Source organism: Solea senegalensis, linkage group LG19 (genome assembly GCF_019176455.1).
Source record: "Solea senegalensis isolate Sse05_10M linkage group LG19, IFAPA_SoseM_1, whole genome shotgun sequence".
NCBI classification, from domain to species: Eukaryota; Metazoa; Chordata; class Actinopteri; order Pleuronectiformes; family Soleidae; genus Solea; species Solea senegalensis.
The window spans coordinates 8,708,435-8,727,038 of record NC_058038.1 but is presented as its reverse complement, the minus strand read 5'-3'; the positions used below and the strand labels follow the sequence as shown (position 1 = coordinate 8,727,038).

At 42.4% G+C, this 18,604-nt stretch overlaps 1 protein-coding gene across 2 annotated transcripts in view; it reads left to right on the top strand.

Moving 5' to 3' along the window:
- Positions 1–18,174, top strand: part of LOC122784960 (LIM and SH3 domain protein 1-like) — a 29,134-nt gene extending 10,960 nt beyond the window's left edge. The window contains exons 3-7 of one of the 2 annotated variants that reach the window (XM_044050418.1): positions 4,021–4,105; positions 9,067–9,174; positions 11,605–11,743; positions 13,595–13,689; positions 14,633–18,174. In XM_044050418.1, the coding sequence (XP_043906353.1) occupies positions 4,021–4,105; positions 9,067–9,174; positions 11,605–11,743; positions 13,595–13,689; positions 14,633–14,806 (601 nt within the window). In that variant the 3' untranslated portion in view covers positions 14,807–18,174. Of the gene's footprint in view, positions 1–4,020; positions 4,106–9,066; positions 9,175–11,604; positions 11,744–13,591; positions 13,690–14,632 lie in introns of both variants that reach the window. The other variant, XM_044050417.1, reaches the window with a different exon arrangement.
- Positions 18,175–18,604: the final 430 nt, after the last annotated feature.

Here is an 18,604-nt window from a genome sequence, read left to right as displayed (position 1 = left end):
ACACATGACGTCACCTCCTAGTGAGACTTTATACAGACTTAAGTGGCTTCTTCTATTCCCACTCTTCTTGTTCCCACTCCCTGAGCCTGCAGGAGCAGGACCCTTCACTGCCTGTATATTATGGCTCCTTCCGTTTGTTTAAAAGCAAGTCATGTTCAAGTAAACATCATCAGTGGAAGGGCCTCCCGCTTCAGGAAAGGCATGCTAAGATGAAGGCTGCGATCTCTGTTATTATTCCGTGGTATAACTACTTTATCATTACTCTATATTTGGCCCTCGTAATTGATATAGGAGTGGTTTGTTTTTCGCTGTATTCCCATCCACCTCTTCCTTGAGAATCTCATCCCTGATTAGGTACTCGAGTCACAGAAGGGGCTTGTGAGAGATTTGGGAGTGCAGATAAGAAGACGGTAAAATTCTTCAATTCCCCTGAAGACTGTGGCAGCCATTACTTGGACACTGCCTTACCGATGGATGGTGTGATATCACTCTAGGCAGCTATGTGTCGACATTAAAGCTCATCACACAATGTCTTGATTTGGGTTTGTTCTTCACAGTTCCTGTCGACTTCCACTTCCACTCCAGCTTGAATCGAGGATGAGGTCATGTGTTAAAATGCAGTTAATGAGTAACCAGTCAGTATGTCACTGCTCTTTTGTAGTCTTTTGTTTAGGGGTGCAACGGATCAAAAAACTCACGGAATCGGATCGTTCCGCGGATCAGAGTCACGGATCGGATCAGCAAAAAAAGTGTGAAGTGGGTGTGCGACGGCGCACCGTCGTAACGTGACTCAAGCACTTTCAGCATGTGTTTAAAGCCCTCGTTTTGCACAACCTAATATGGCCTCATGTCTGCACCTATAAACACACCGATAGTGTTTGTAATGGCTTAAGCCCGGTCTGATTTTGCAACAAGGGGCTGCTTAAATGCCACGGTGATAAGCGGTTGTTGAGCAGCCTTCGTTTTCACTCCTGTCAGTGAAACACCTGTGTGATGTCGGTTCAAATGCTTGGCCATGCTTGATGTGTTTCCACTGTCGTATGGCTTTCTTGTGCCACAGTGCCTACACACCGTCACGGTTTTATCCACAAACCTCTTTCCTTCGTCATTATATTTGACAGGGAAGCCAAAATGCTCCCATACAGGGGATTTAAATGACGTGGGTCATTCAAGCTCCTCCGTTCCTCCACTCGCCATGACCAAGCTGTGTGTGTGTGGACTGAACATGCGCACAACTTTTTTTTTTTTTCATAAATCAATCCGTGGATCACACGTGTGCCGAACCGAAGATATTGATCCGAACGGATCACGGATCAATGATGATCCGTTGTTTGTACTTTGTCTTTTGCATTCATGTTAAGCGGATCAGAGACCTAGTCATTTAGTAACTTCTGATACAACGGATAATACGTTTTTGCCCGTCATGTACAGCTTATTTAATCCTATGTCTACCGTCTCTTCTTCTCTGTGGTGTGTGTGTGTGTGTGTGTGTGTGTGTGTGTGTGTGTGTGTGTGTGTGTGTGTGTGTGTGTGTGTGTGTGTGTGTGTGTGTGTGTGTGTGTGTGTGTGTGTGTGTGTGTGTGTGTGTGTGTGTGTGTGTGTGTGTGTGTGTGTGTGTGTGTGTGTGTGTGTCATCATCTCTTCAGTCTGAATACTCTTGTTTCAGTTGGATATTCTGTACACGCTAATGAAAATGTTCAACCTGAATGATGTATTACAACCTTTCCAGGTCTTTCAGGGTCAACCTTTCCACATCTCCTGGTCCTACAATGCAAACAGACCTCTCCTCCTGCACAGTAGGCGGTTTGTGTGTGTGCATCTGTGTATGCCTGTGTGTGTGATTACACATGCGTGGCTAACAACCTTCCTCCTACACCCCGGCCATGCCTCCCCTCCATTTTGATCACTCCCTATTTTTAGAGTTCACTGGGCTAACTGTGTTTGTGCATGTGTCACCCACTCCTGTCTGCGACTTATTACCTTGTTATACAACATGACAGGTTGTGGAGTGTTCTTCTGACTCATCCATACCGTCAAAGACGAACCCAAGCATGGTCTGGTTCCACACACAGACGACGCATTGAGATCCCACTGAGTCACAAAGCTTGTATTATGTGTGCAGCCCTGTTGCAATCTACTGCTCATCAAGAGCAAGGACAGTTTGAAGACGACAGCGAGGCTGTTGACACAGATGTGGCCGAGCTGAGCTGAGCAGAGTGTGTTGAAGCCCTTAAGCCTCTGAAACATATAAGCAGGGGTTTGACAGGAAGTGTGTTTGACCACAGGCCAGCCACACCCAACTCCAGAGAAAAATGAACATATATTACCAGTTTGGTAGCTTTGATCGAGGGACATCCCCCAGAAGGAAAAGATACCCTGTCAGTGCACTCATATAGGCAAGTGCCTGTATGAGTGCTTCAAGTATACAGCATAAAATGTATGTTAAGATTACCTTCATATAGATGTGCACTCATCAGATGTAGCTATAATGTCATGCTAGTTGGCCCTATTGATATAAAGATGGGGTCTTACCTCAGTTATAATTGTTTATCAGTGTAGACGGACAACAGCACATCTCTCAACAATGAAATCATGACCTTATTTGAATTTTTTTTGCATCAATCAGCTTGTTAAACACCCTCTCACTGTCCAACAGAAAGGCGACATTCAGATGTAATGTTTACATCAAGGAAATTAGAGCTACCAGTTTTTGTGCGTGTGACCTGTGCTAGCAGGAACAAAGTGCGTTGGTTTGTCATGGGTTCACAGCAACTTCTGCTCTTTTCTGCTTCCCACTTTTTGTTTTCAAATGATAATATTTAAAATGGCAAATACTTCATTTTTCAGCATGGCTTCATGTGAAACACATCACGTATTGGACTGTGTATAGAGTACATCTACTAAATATCCTTGGGATGAACTCCAAGTCAACCAAGTTGGTTTCTGTGTTGTCAAGAAAACCGTAAACATATTGCCTGAATGGGTTACCCAGAGCCATGGATTGAGGATTTTTCAGGTCACCCAGTGCCCTGCAGGCAGGCTGGGAACTGCAGGTCATATTAGATAAGCTGTGATGGGGCTCTTCCCCTCCTGCTGGATGTAAGCCATATGTTGTAACTGCCGTAAGGACCACACTGAACTGGCTGGCACCGTTACTTGTTGACCTCAAGGCTGCTCGAACACACGAGCCTCCAGTTTATAAAAACACTGCCTTATGCTTTGCACGTACATCAGCAAATTAGGTGATCAATAAGTAGTGTGTGATGACGAATGGCTTTTGGAGCTAAGCTCGATGTGCTGCACGTGTGCATGGAAAATGTGCGTTCGTGCTTCCTTTTTGTATATTTACCTTTGTCATATTTGTTTCAGACAGAGCAGTGGGAGGTCGGGTGGTTATGGGTCTGCGACTGTCAAGAAACTTCCCAGCATCCATTCAGAAAAGAGATTGGTCCTCGTGTTGTGCTGAAGGGGGCTGCCCATGACATAATTCACACTCACCCACTGTCTCTTTGACCCTGTTGTGTCTGCTGCATGCTGTTCCTCTTCCTGTTATCCCTATAGTGCCGTGCCCATCAGTGTGTGTGTGTGTGTATGTGTACTGTATGTGTGAGCACTTGGAAGGATTTTTCCACACCTGCTATGGCTCGCCTCCAAAACTTTGCAACCTTGAGGCCCTTTCTTCCCCACACACACCTCCTGTCTGCACTTCCTCTTTTTCAGACTACCATGGCTCCCACTGACAGACCATTGTGTGTTCTACTGACATGCCTTTTGTCTACAGGGGCTTCTAACTCAACCTCAAGACCACCTTGAATAACAAATGCCCTACTACGGGCCCACAGACTGCACACTGTTTGAGTAATGGTGTTTTTTTTCTTAGAGTCTTGGCTTGAGCGTCACAGTGGGAGTTTGAGCAAATACTGGCATCTGCTTGTGTGTTAGTATGTGTATGTGTGTGTGTGTGTGTGTATTTATGGTTTACTAACGTTCTTTACTGTTTTTTTTGTGCTTATTTCACAGACACTACCCCCAGACAAAATTCACCTGTGTGGCTGACACTCCAGAGAACCTCCGCCTCAAAAAGCAGAGTATGATACAGAGCCAGGTAAGTCTTTGTGCTTGTAGCTACTTGTTGTATTCACAGCTGTACCTAATGCACATTTTCAAACACACACAGTTTGTCCACACCTTGGCATTGTTTCACAATGGAGATAATATAAAGATATACTTGATTTGGAAACCCTGGTTTGATTTGACCCAAAAACTGCATCTGGCTTTAAATACTGGCACAAAACCAAAGTCTAATTCTGAACCTAGTTTAGACGTTCACAATAACTTTGTGCTCACGGCTTTAAGACCCACCTGTTGAAGAAGTCGAGTGTGAAATTTATTCACAGTAGACAAGTGGGAAAGGGTTGTGTGGGAGCTGCAAGGCCATGGAGTATTATTTTATTGTAGTGTTGCAGTGTAGCGCAAGATTGTAATTGCATTTATTTGAGTGATTCTTTGTCCTAGTCAAGTGTGGTACGGACTCAACAAAAATGCACTGAAATATGAGGAGTGCACTTTAGATTAAATTTAAAAAGTATGGAACTATCAAATAGAACATTACTTAAAACTTTCATAACACTCTTCCGTTTCCTGTTATCACTAGCTGAGACACAATGTGTGTTACACAAGGAAGCATTGCAGTGTTGTTTATGTGTATTACACTGAATATAAGAACCATTAGCTTTGTAATTGTAACAAACTTGAGGAAAGCCATGCCTTTCAGTTGCATATTTGAATTATGTTTAGGACCAGCCTGAAAGTTTGCCTAATTAGTACGAGTAGTCCAGAAAATGTACCATTTTTCTATAGGAACTAAGTGGTGTTAGTTTGGGGGAAAACAAATTAGACTTGGATTCTTGTATCTTTGGATTTCTTTTTAAGCCCAGGGTTTTTTTTGTCTACAGACTTGAAACAAAACCTTTTGTCAGATTTGCTGCCTCTATTTTGGCTGACTTCTGTTGCTAAACTCCAGAGTCTGAGGACAGAAGAGCTTACACACTTTATTTCTGGGACAATCCTTCCATCAGAATTATGTATGTATGGTCTATCCTTTGTATGCCTTTTTAAGATGGTTTCAAAACAGGATTATAGCTCCATACATAACACTTTATTGGCTCAAAGTGCAGTAATACTGTAGCTAATGTACTGTTTTTCCCCTCAGCATCTTTTGTTGCTCTAAATGGACTGTTTATAGTTCTGATTTTTTAACTCTAGATATACTTACCAAAGCTGTAATATGTGAACCTTACACGAAGACCTAAATAGATTCTGTGAGATTAAAAAAAAACCTCATTGGACCAAAAATATCCATTTGAACTAGGTCATGTGTTATTGCCTTAATGAAGAGGCTCTGACAGAGAGTCAGAGCGTTTTATACTCAACAACAGACTTGTAACAATGTTTTTTCCCAGTGTGGTTTCCTGTAGTTAAAGGAAGAATAACGATTCACAGATAGAGCGTGTTTAAAATGATGCTTTGTTGCAGCAGACTCATCAAACATGAAGGCTGCCATGTCAGGTTTCACTTCTCCTATTATGTTTCTTAGTAGCCAAGGAACTTGTCTATCAGTGTGATCTCAAAAACAACCACAGAAGAAGCCACATAATGCATGTTAGTGGAAAGCCAGACAAAATAAATGTCAGTTTCCCAAAAAATCTTCCATTGACATAAAGTCATTTTCGGGCTTCCACAGCGTGGAGGTCCCACTGAATGATCTACGGGAAAATGTTGATGGAGACACTTTTCCTCAGCCTGTAGTAGAGGAGGAGTGAGAAACCAGAGTAGGCGGGGCTTATGAAAGAAGGCAGATCACTCATCTTATCTGAGTGTCGGTGTCAAAGCTCTACACGTTAGTCTGGGAGTGGGGGGATTGGTATTGGGGTGAGCGCATTGGTCTTAAGGGCAGGGAGATAACTGAGGGATTGAGGGACAGATGGTGTTTTTCTACATGGATTGTGTGTGTAACAGCCCTCCCATCACTGCCTACAACACTCCACCATACACCAAGACACAGTGATCAAATTCATGGTAAACAGTATGGTAATACAGCGTAAGCCTATCTTGCACAAAAGATTTTTGCGTGACTAATGTGGTCATGAAAGTTGCAGTTGTGTGAGAACATTAGTCGGTGGACACGAATGCCCACAGCTTTAAATGAATGGCCTAAAATAGTTTATAATCAATGGTGCTGTCGACTGTAATTACTTTTGAGTAATCCCATTATTTTCTTGCCTGTGAAAAAGAAAATTGTGACCCTTTTTGTGTCCAGGACTTGCGTCCAGGCTCCTACAGAGTGAATATGACAACAAATTCGCTTAAAATATTCTTTTAGTTGCACAAAGTGTAGAAAATTAGCTGTTGATTAGCGCCCATGTCGAGCAGGTAACTTTTGAAGAATTGATAAAATGATAAATTAATATAGAAACTCAAGATGATGCACTCGAATTACATAAATATTTGTAGATGTAGAACCGAGCCTCTAGCACTGTGATGGCTGTTTGCTGACAAACACACACTTTGCAAACAAGTTGACTGTGTTTGTGGATAACTGTGGACAACTAAACCCATACCATTGCTGCTACTTTGTTGCCACGGGAAACCTATTGCTATGGTAGCAGGGTAGAGGTTTGTCACACCTCATTACAAGACTTTGCAGCGGGAAACAGAATGAAACAAGATGGAGAGAGGGAGAGAAATTAAGAAACTGGAGTGAGCAAATTTGGGAGGAGGGAGAGCAATGAGGCGCACATGAGCAAGAGAAGAATAAAGAAGAGACAGGAAGGCACCAAAACAGAAAGGGAGGAGCGCAGGGGGAAAAAGGAAGAGATAAATGTAAAATCCCTCAAGGAAAGAAAGCCAGAGGAATGCAAATAGATGCAGATAGAAAGATTATTACGAGGGAGAGCTCTGGCTCTATGGGATGTCTGCATCTGTTGCTGCCGAAGCAGTAAAATATGAATGAATGAAAAAGCAGCAGCGAGAGGGACGGCAGTGTGGGTGGGTAAAGAAAGCAGGGACATGATTGGAGGAGGAGAAGGTGTTGCATGGTTCCAAGAAGACAAAGGAGAGGAACTGGCAAATGAAAATATGGGGGGGACACTGTGAATGAAGGACACATTAATGTTCTTTGTGTGCATGCTTGAGATCCATGGAATTGGAATCATCGATTTGATTAAACTTGGTCTTTCGGTGGACTTTCTGCTCGGAGGTGACAGCAGATCACACTGCATCACACACTGAATCACAGCCGTGTCATCACAGGATGAGAGGAGGACTGGTCAGCACTGTGTTTAGCAATGTCAGACATCATGCGGGCATTGTGGGAGCGGATATGCTGTGCAGCGAGGCTCTTTTCTTAGAGGAGGGCAGGATTCAGTGTGAGGGGGTGGAATCGAGTGATTTGTCCCTGTTGAAATGTCATGACATGTGTCAACGAGGCCTGTAGCACAAACGGCAGAATGTGTCGCCAGTACTTTGGGTTAAAAATAAAAACACTTGCCTGACTTTCTGTTTCGTAGACTGGTGAATGTAGTTGTGGGTTTGAGTGTTCTGCCACAGGGCAGCGGTGAGGTTGGACATCCATGCATTGTTTTTTCTGATACTCATCTGATGCTGTGTGGGCTGGACACTTCCTTCTTTGCCCTTAAGGTCAGAGCAGGGTGCAAAGGCTGGAAAAACAAACAAACACACACACACACACACACACAACCTAGTTGTCATACACTACCTCACACTTCTGACCTTATATGGTTGCTGCCATGTCCTGTATATGAAGCCGTCACGCCCCTGCAAACAGGAAGCAATCGTCACCACAAAAAACTCTGTTATACACACATTGGCCAACCCAACTTTGCTAGCACATGAACACTTGAAACGCATTCAAATGCAAGTGATAGTTTATGCAGAAGAAAAACACTGATTATTTCTGCCTCAGAAAGTTTTTTGTGGTTTGCTGTGCTCATCAGAAAATAGGGAAATACCGCCACTGCTGAAATATTACGACACATTCACCCAGCACACACTAGAATACCAATGTCCTAATGCCAAAGAAGGTTTGAGGTCATTTTAAAATAAGTTTAAATGGAAAACTGCAAAAGGTGAAGGTGTCAACAAGAAACAAGAATCCTTACATTGAACATCATTTGTTAAGGAGTAGTTCAGAGTGTAGCTGTGTGAGATATTGACACATTACCCACGGCATCTGTAAGCTGGTCACTCCTGTCTAACCATGTTTTCACTCGGCGTTTGTTGGTGCCATGTGTGTTCCAGGCACTCGGGTCAACGTTTGTAAGACCACACCTCAAAAAAACAGAAATATCCCTTTAAAAATGCTGGCAATTCCAGCTCATCTGGACATGATTCTTCAGTAATAACTTGCTGTTATGTTTTATCAGCTTGATATCAGTACCGTATCGGCTGTAAATGATTTCAATGTGTTGTATTGTCGCTGAACGTTTGGTCGATGGTGAGACAAAGGACCAAACCAATACTGTAAATAAGAATAATATGATTACAGTAGCATTTTAAAGTCTAATAAAAATATAGGATGATCTTCTAAGGCAATCGTCAGCTCGGAAGTAACATCAGCAGAGTGTTCGTTTGACTAGAGGTGACATTTAGGGCTTTCATGTTAGGTATCTAATGGTGTCAAGCAGCAATGAAGTCGATGGTATAAAACATTTTCCTGCTGCTATAAAAGTATTTTATCGGGCCAACACACAGCTCATTAAAACGTGCAACAGATCCATTTGCCGTTTGCCATTTTCAGATACTTATTAGGGGGGACCCTGATGCCAAAGAAACGGTTGATAAAGCATTGTAATCTTTATTTTTGAAGAAAGCAGAAGATGTGTATGTAAAGAATGTGTCTACAAATAATAATAATAATGATGATGATGTTTCCATCTTGACAAACAAGAACACATTGAAGCTGCTCATTTTGACAGTTATTCTTTTTTTTTGTTGCATTTTTAACCATCTCTTTTACTTCTGTTGTGGTTCAATTTCCTTCTCCAGGTTCTCTACAAGGAGGAATTTGAGAAGAGTAAAGGAAAAGGTTTCAGCGTGGTTGCTGACACACCGGAGTTGCAGAGAATTAAGAAAACGCAGGATCAAATCAGCAATGTAAGTTTCAACAAAGCAGTCAACACATGCACCACCACCACCCACATGGATGGTGTTCATCTCATTTCACTCAATCACAACAGATGAGCTCAAAAACAAAGACAAAGTGTTGTTGGCCTGGTATGAATTTATTGACTCTAACCTCTTTTAGTAAAAGTTCATTGATTGTTTCTGAAATTCACGGAAAAGGGCAACTGAGAATTAGAGATAATCAAAGCCAGCTTTTGGCCAGGTCAAGCTAATCTGTTGTGCAAGTAAAAGACCTGGCAGAATACAAATGTTAGCACTTACAGACTTACCAGTAGAAACTAACAGCTTTCAGATTTGCTGTTTCTTAAAGAGTTCATTGTTCCTGAGATCGGCCGCACTGCCACCATCACGTCAGCCCCCAGAGCTTTACTAGATTAAGAACCAAAGCTTTATCGTGTTCTTCATCAAGTCTTTGTTTCTCATCCTCTCACTGAGTCACTACCACTAGTAAATGTCAATGTCTCCTCTTCGTTTATTGTAATAGAATTTCCCTCAAATCCCTTTCTGCGTGGACCGATGGCCTCCACGCTGCCTCCTCTTTCCCTCACCTCCTGTTATTGATCTGCGATTGCGCTGTAAATACAGAACAGCGATGGAGCAATGCACTCAGTGTTTAACCTGTGTCTCCAGACGGTTTAATTCAGCGGTAAAGGCTTTTATTTGCATGTGAAACACACTCAGTCAGACACAAAACATTCGTCCTTACACAAGACCGGCACCGGCCTCACTAATGGCATAATTAGTGTGGAGGGTGATGGATAATTACTGCTTTCGTGGGATGAAAGATCCTACGTGACTGAGATCAAGGGACTTTACTAGATGGTTGAGCGATGCACGTATATGTTACGTATTTTTGGGTGCACACAGACGAGCCACGTCAAGACAACAAGTGCGTTCTGGGAGAACTGATTTGGGCACTTCATGGTCGCGTGTGTCATCCTGATAAATACGTCATCTGACTGCAGTCATCCAGTCAGTGTTGTCTTCAGATGAATGCCGTCCTCCCCGCTTGTCACTCGGAAACAAACCAGTTGATCCGGCGCCATTTTCAGAATGTCAGCAATGTGGAGCCTTTTCATTCACGTCCACTTGTCTACCAGTTCACAACAGCAGCGGTGCCAGACAATTCCTGTAAAAGAAGCACCGCTCAACCTGCTCCTTCAAAACAAACCTGAATTATCATCTTCACACACACACACACACACACACACACTCTCTCTCACGCAGCATATTGCACTTGAGAGCAGCCACTGTGTTGCAGTCACTCACTCACTCGCTCCACTGTCTTTGCACTAACACTCCGTCATCCCATCCAGTCCTGTGAACACACTGCTTGTAATTGCTGCCGGCACAGTGGGCTCTTTGAACGGAGACAGAATTAGAGTTGTAAATCTTGACTGGGACACTGTGAGTCAGTCTGGTATCAGCCTGGTATTAAGGGGACGGGTTATTTAGCGTATTCATAGAGCAATCAGTCAGACTTGGCTCCATCATTGTGGCTCTGTTTCATGTCGTGTCACTGAATGCTGCCTTTTGTTGCACCAGCTACAGAGGTTAAAGGGGATCATGTCATCTTTTTTTCTTTTTTTTTGTCACACCTATAATTCACAAAGCCTTTAATTCTGAAATGGAGTATTATGGCTGAATAAAGTCACACTTGTATTTAGTCATATGATTGCCCACCACTTTGTCCTTTCAGTGTTTCCTGTTGTATTTAGGTGGTTCATTCTGTAGTCTGTTCCCTTTTCCCCCTCGTTTTTACCTGTTCCTCCCTCCATGATGTGTCGTTAACGGTTGCTATGCAACTCTGAGCGCACACTACTTCCGGCCGCTGAGATGTCATTTCCTGTCAGCATCAAGGTGCTTCCTGCAGGCTTTGCTGCACGTTGTGCGCCCCACCTTCATCTCCACAAATGCAGACATGTTGGAACAAGCAAGAACAAGTGGGAGCCCCCTGGTGGTTGAAAAAAAGAACTGGAGAAAAATACACCTGTAGATTTAAAGCTCTTACCTAAATATTTTTTTTCCATCTTGCAGTTGGACAATAATTTTACTTGTAGAGTGGGGTTTATATGCATCTCCTATATTATTTTTTTTAAACCTCAAATATATAGAAATTATATGCTGACCTAAAATGAATGGGATATGATTTAAATTGTTTCACCAGTTTCTTAATAATCCTGCTGCTTATCCATTTCCACATTGTTTTTAATGATTTATTCATGATATTTGGCGGTATTCATTTTATAATGTTCACTAATGTCAAGTTATACACATAATAATTCAAAGCAAGGTCTTAAAATGCCCTTCATTGAATCTGGTGAACCAGGAGAAATCCTGTCGTAGTTGAAGAGGGATTCTCTATCTTTTCTGTGAATCATCCTTGTTTCTCTCTTGCAGATTAGGTACCATGAAGAGTTTGAGAAGAGGAAGATGGGAGGAGAGGCCCCATATCAGCCAAGTCACCCCAGCCCTGATCATTTTGAAGAGGCGGCAGCAGATGGGCGTGCTAAGGCGGGAGGATGGACAGCATCTAAGAGTACAGAAACTTCTTTAAAACATACACATTTATTGGGGATGAGTGTTGGATCAGAGCTAAACTGGGCTTTTTTAATGCATGGCAATCATACTGATCACCTCTCTCTGATCGTTTACTCCAGCTACTGAGCTTTCCACATGCTCAGAACCTTGATGTCTCACAGCTGCAGACTGCAGCACGGGTTTATTTGAGGTAGACGCATTGTGGCTCTTCCCTCTCTGCCTGGTGTGTTGTAGCACTCAAGCGCGCACACACAGGTTTTGTGCAGCTAACTCTTCTTAGGAAACGGCATTGACTTTCATTCATCTGGGCAGTCTAAACAAATCATTATTGCTAATGTGAATCATAACTAGTTAATGCCTCACCCTAACCGTACCACTCTTTATTTCTTAGTTTAAATATCGTTCTACCTCATTCGAGCCAGGCTTCGGTCTTCATGAGAACTGCTGGTCCTGACTGTGTTTATGCAAGAAAATGTCCCTAAAGAGGTGACAAATACCCATGTTTTGTTGTGTACCAAAGCAGAGACTCGGAGAGAGATTGTACAGACAATAAAAATAAATGTTCAGATTTTAAAGCACCTGTTTAACAAACATGGAGAGAGACAACATTTTCACTATTTTGGTCACTGTTGATTGACATGTTCTGTCCTCTGTCTTTCTCTCCCAGTGGTCCCTGCAGCCTTGCTGCAGGAGTCTCTTCTTCTTTCTCCCTTAATTTCACTCAGGAATAATCTCTGACCTTTTTTAAAAAAGGCAAATATCAGTAAAGTATCAGAGTAGACTTGGTTATTGGCAGATACTCTATAGTGAAAAGAACGGGTTGGGATATGATCGGCTGATAGGGACAAAACCTCCTTCTTTCGGCTTCTCCCTTTTAAGGGTTACCAACGGATCTTCTACCTTAAAATAAATCCATCCATCCATCCATCCATTTTCTACCCAGGGTTGCGCGGGATGCTGTGCCAATCTCAGCTGACATAGGGCGATAGGTGGGGTACACCCTGGACAGATCACCAGTCCATCGCATGGCCACTTACAGAGACAAACAACCATTCAACCATTCACTCTGACCGTCACACCTACGGTCAATTTCAGTGTCCAATCTACCTAACATAGTGGGAATTTATCATTGCAACAAAATCTCTCAAAACATTCAATATATAAAGTTACTTATTTGTACGGCTGTGTAACAAGCTTTTGTGAGAAAGGTACAGCGAGTACAGTATGAAACTTTCCCTTCAGTTCTCATGCCTCATGTTTGGCTCCTTCACTGCCACAGGCTGCATGAGTTCACTCCACTCAGGGATCTTGGTTTTAACTTGTTCATCGACCTCTTCTCTGTGCTCAACCCACTCAGCTGCTGCAGAAGCTGCAGTGTATGTGTGTGTGTTTTTCACCAGAGTAATTCATTCAAAATGTTTAATTCATCGCTCGAGCCAAAATAAATTGTTTGTTCAATCTCCGACCGGGGCAACATCGAAAGTAATGAAAGAGAAGCGGCATTTATAAGGGATCACGTCAGAAAGTTACTTCCAAGTAATTGGATGAGTAGTGTAGCTGCAGGTCTGCATCTTAAACACAAATGACTCACAGCTAAACACAGCTAGGCATTGTTCACGAGGTTGGGTAACAGGGAAATCTGGAGCTGCTGGATACACGTATTGACTTGCCATGTTTTTGAATTCCTCGCTCTGTCGCCGTCTTGCAGGCTGGAGTAAACACACCTGGCAATGACTCTGATTTCAATGTATGCGCTGCAAGTTCTAATTAGCAGTTAGCTGCTGTCATTAGAGGAAATGTTTGCTGCATATGAATTTACCCGCCTGTCTCACCTCTGTTTTACCAGCAGCTCACCAGCCCCCTGCAGGACCTCAGAGCTTCAATTATGACGCTGTTCCTGAACCGGTGAGCCAGGCGGCCGCTGGCCCTCCTCCCAGTGCCGGGGTAGGTCCCCCTCGTTTGTTGCATGAAAAGACAGATTGATGAATTTTAAAAACTGTAAAATGTCGGGAGAGTTTTTGCAATTTGCTCTACATTCCAGAAAATAATGATGTTTGCGACTTTAAAGATTAATGTTAACACGTTTGCACAAGCCCAAGAGGAGAACACCTGTACATAAGTCAACAACTCAAACATATGTTATTTTAAATGTTGTATACTGTTCAACTTTCAAAGTTGACACACAAAATGTGTTGTTCGTGTGCAACTACAGTGTCGTTTCTCAATAAAACCTTTAGGTTTTCTTCATTTTAAATTGTTAAAAAAGTGATGCAGTAAAACACGCAGTAAGTTGTAAATAACTGCCAGATATTGAAAGTTATTCTGGAAAAATGGGCAAAAGCACTATTACATTTTAGTTACAGGACATTTTATGACCCCTTTTTATGGTTAAAATAAGCAAAAAAGTATGAAATAAGCAATTTTATTTGTTTCAGAACAGTAAATATTTGCTGGACATCTGTCGGAACTCTGGTTGAACAAGAAATATTTGTCAGTAAATTGTCAAAAAGCCTATGAAGTGATCAATCTGTTGACCAAAGGACTTTAACACTGATGCATCTAGAAAGCACTCGACAGATCATTCAATAATGAAAATCATCATTGCATTTTATTTCAGTTTACCTTAGTGTTTACAATGACCTTTAGATCAGGGATGTCTCAATACCACTTATTCGTGTTGGATATCCCAGCCCAGGATCAATAGAAGTCCAATACTGAATAACATTCATCTGCGCTGCTTTTTTATGCACATTGTTCAATGTCCAGAATCGTCAGAATCTGCCACACTGCAGTGATAATGTGGTGTCACATTTCTCTCTATACATTTATGATGATGATGGTGATGATGGTGATTTTGAGTGATGTGATGACGTCTGTGTGTCCACAGAAGCGGTACAGGGCAGTGTACGACTACTCTGCTGACGACGACGACGAGGTGTCCTTCATGGAGGGGGATGTGATTGTAGATGTGCAGCCGATCGACGAGGGCTGGATGTACGGGCGTGTGGATCGTACCGGCCAGCAGGGCATGCTGCCTGCCAACTATGTGGAGGCCATCTGAGTGAGAGGAAAAGAAAAAGAGGGAGGAGGAGGAGGAGGTAGAGAAAGGGAGGGAAGGAAGGAACGGAAAAGCCCAGTGCCATCTCATTCTAATGCCGCTTTCTCTTGATTTTACTCTTGTTCCTTAATCTGTCCTGTGAGAATTTGCCCCCCCGCCCCCCACCCGGCTTCTCTATTCTGCTCTCACTGTTCAGCGTGCCCACAAGACACCCTCTGTCTGTTTGTCTGTCTGTCTGTCTGTCTGTGCCGACGTCCGTCTCTGTTCTGAATGTGCCATCATCGTGTCATCTTCATCCTTTTCCTCTAACCCTGGCTCCACTCTCACGTTGTCACAAGTGGAAAATTTAAAAGTCTTAAAAACCTAAAGCTCGCCAATCAGTACGTCAGGGAGAGTCATGGCGTGTTACACAGCTGCATCACAGCTATAGCACTTAAAACAACCCTGACGCATCATGCAGAAACAAGGAAAGAAAAACAAATGTTAAAAGCCCGACTTTTTCCCACATCTGTAGACATGATGCTGTGGAGGAAGTGAAGTTTGACGTGTGGGTGGATGACATTCATATTATTTGTTGTGTGTTTTCCTTTCTTTACTTTTTGCAGCGTGATCTTGGCTAGACTGGAAACACAGTGTAGAATCTCAGTCAGAACCAGGCTTGAATATTTTGGAACTCGTGTACATTCCTTTAACCCTGTTGCACCCAATCAGCGCCAGTTTTCAGTCTTAACAGAGAGGATTTTAATATATTTATAGACTGACACACACACACACACATCTCGCACTCTTGTGCTCAACGAGGCACCGCCCATGTGTTTAGCACTGCATTGTGGGTATTGTAGTGAAACTGGAATAGCAGCCTAACTGAAGAGCACCTCCTGTGGCTGCTGCCTTTCTTGGATGCGCCGGGTACAGGAGGGATCAGGGAGAAGTTAGGGGAAATTATGAGTCCACGTCTTGCAGCCACACTGAACGCACCACCTCAGTTGGTGTGGATGTTCTGTCTTTACATGTTTATTTCTGCCTCTTGCAGCCTAAATGCCTTCAGTCCTCACAAAGAATCACAATGAACTATTGAAGGTGACGGGAACAGGAACAGTCCCTTTCCCTTTTTGCTCCAAAATTTGAATCAAAGAGAACACATTTAAAAAAAAAAACAAAAACAAAACCAGAAGGCCAAGCACAACTGTTATCTCAATTATTTGTTTTTATTTTAAATTCATTCCACTGTTTTTTGTGAGTGAACATTCCAATATATCCCCCCCCCAATTTAATGTAATGGTGGAACTTTGCCTTTGGTGAATGTCTTTGATGTTTTTTTCCCCCTCAAGCTTTTCTTCATTCTTCATCCTTTTGTTCTTGATATTGTTTTTAAAGGAAAATGTTAGTGTAATTAATAAATAAATAAATAAACCAGCAACACAATTTATGAATCAAGACAGAGGATTTTCTGGTCTTGTGAAGTCCTAGTCTTGGGTCACTTGTGGGATTTATCGGCCTGCAGTTTTAAGCCAGAACAGTGCTGGCAGCGAAATGCTCCCACATTAAGTCTCTGACCAACTCATTAGTACTGTTCGTTATTCAGGAGCTTCTGCAAAAACAGTTAGAGAAAGATGCTATTAAAAAAGCACCTGGAATGCGGTTTTATTCAATGCTTTGGCCCTTCAAACATTTGAATCCCATTAATTGTCATTTATTTTTGATATTTGACTAAAGCTTTTTATTTTATCACCAACACATGCAGAAAAAAGATTAAAGTCACTGGTTGCTGAATCATTCCGCCGCTTAAATACTGTATTTCTTTGAGGACGTCGTCAGACTTTTAAAAACATACTTGACCATCTCTCGGTGGTGTAAATAGTCAAAAACATTTGTCCATGACCATACCGACCTCTTCCCCCTTTTTTTCCTCACTGTTCCATTCTCCCTTGTGCACTGTGATTGTCGGACACAAGCGATCAGGGCAGGTGTGGTGTTTCTGTGGGGTGGGGTGAGGGGGGGCCCGTGGATATTTCAGCTTTATTAAAAGAAACAAGGCTCTCACTATGTAGCTAGACAACATTGTACAGTTGTATATGAATCATACAGTGGAGTTAGGGACATGTTTTACAGGTCTTGGTGCTCTGGGCCTGCAGATACAAAAAAAAAAGAAATAAAAAAAAAAGCGGCTCATTTTTTTTCTTTGTGTGAATGTGGCAGAGGGGGAAGCTTTTATCATAGAAGTTGACTCATGGAGACGTTCAGTGTGGTGCACGTTGTCAGTTGATGATGAACATTCGTACGAGAAAAGAAAAATATGTTTTGCAACTTTCTAATGTGATAAATTGTGACCGTGCTCATGAAAATCATTTACTACCACCTCAAACTGGTTAACAGTCTGCCAAACACAAATGAATGAACACACTGTACAGTATGTAGGCCTGTATTTTGCATTGAGCTAGTTTTAGTTTATGTGCAAAGCAGATGCTCCATCATCAAACTGTCACTCGCGTTGGTGTGCTTCACTTGGACTTGGAGGTTTCGCTTGAAGTGACTCAATCGATGTTCCTGAATTATGATGTTTGCTCGGTTTTAATTTAATAACAAAGCTACTCACACTCGTAGCCTCTTTATCCATTTAGACTTACTGTTGTCCCGGGTCGTCGTCGATCCGCGTGTGTGGCCTGGATGAAATAAAAGCGTGGCCAAAGACGGTGTGCGTCATCGTGTAAATGTGGCTCAGGATGGGGATTTTTTTTGTGTGTGTGTGAAGGCAAGGTCAAATTTGACCGCGTGATGATGCAATTGTGCTTGGCTAGGGGGCGACGGAGAGCAGCAACCTCATTGCTCTCGATATCTCCCAAACTGTGAGGCAGGACAAGTTGTTTGTCTGACCTGGATAATACTGCTCTTCTGCTCTGGCGTCACTCGTTTACTGAACCGTAACGACATATCATAACCCTGTTTCCGTTCAGTCTCTGTCTAGTATCCTGTCCACTCATCTGCTGTCATCCCTCTTTCCTGCAGTCTTCATCGCTGGCTCCTGTGCTTCTAGTCAACCCCCCCCCTGCTTCTATGATAATGGTTATATACTGTAGACTTTGCAGAGTGAAATCATGTAATCCACATCTGCAGGTTTAGCATTCAGACCAGTTTTGTGCATTCCATCTTTAAATCATTTTGTTTTTGATATCATTTTGTTATTTTTTAAATGTAAAAAAATAAAAATAAAGATACCGTATGCATATTGACCTACAGTACATGTGTATTCAAAACTCATACTGGAATACAAACTCGGAACTAAGGACCTGATATCATCTCCTGTTGCCCTGTTACAGCACTTCAAATTTTACTTATGATTCTGCAGATTCAATAAAATGTCATTTTTCTCAGGCTGTTGTTTGTGTCGCATCTGTTAATGTGCAGAGCAGATATTTTCGTCCTTTTAGACCATCAACGGATCAACCCGGAATAACATGTTGTATGGTTACAATACAGGAAAAACTTGTATTTAGTCCAATCACCAAAAAGATAACATAGCTACTGATGTGAGACAAATCTGTGTTTTATATCTCTTGTGTAAAGTTTCAGTGTGTTAGAATTACTAACATCTAATGGTGAGACTGTAGATTGTAAATAATTGGACTCCTCACGTCACCGCTCCATTTCCCAAGTGCATGTGAAATGTGAAACACACGCACTTTGGTTTGGGCTGCTGTAGAAAGATGGTGGCCATCTCTCGACCTGAGTAAAAAAACAATCGGTTTGAGAAAAACAAACTGTTGTAAAGGGAGTGATATGAGCTCAAAATCATATCACGAT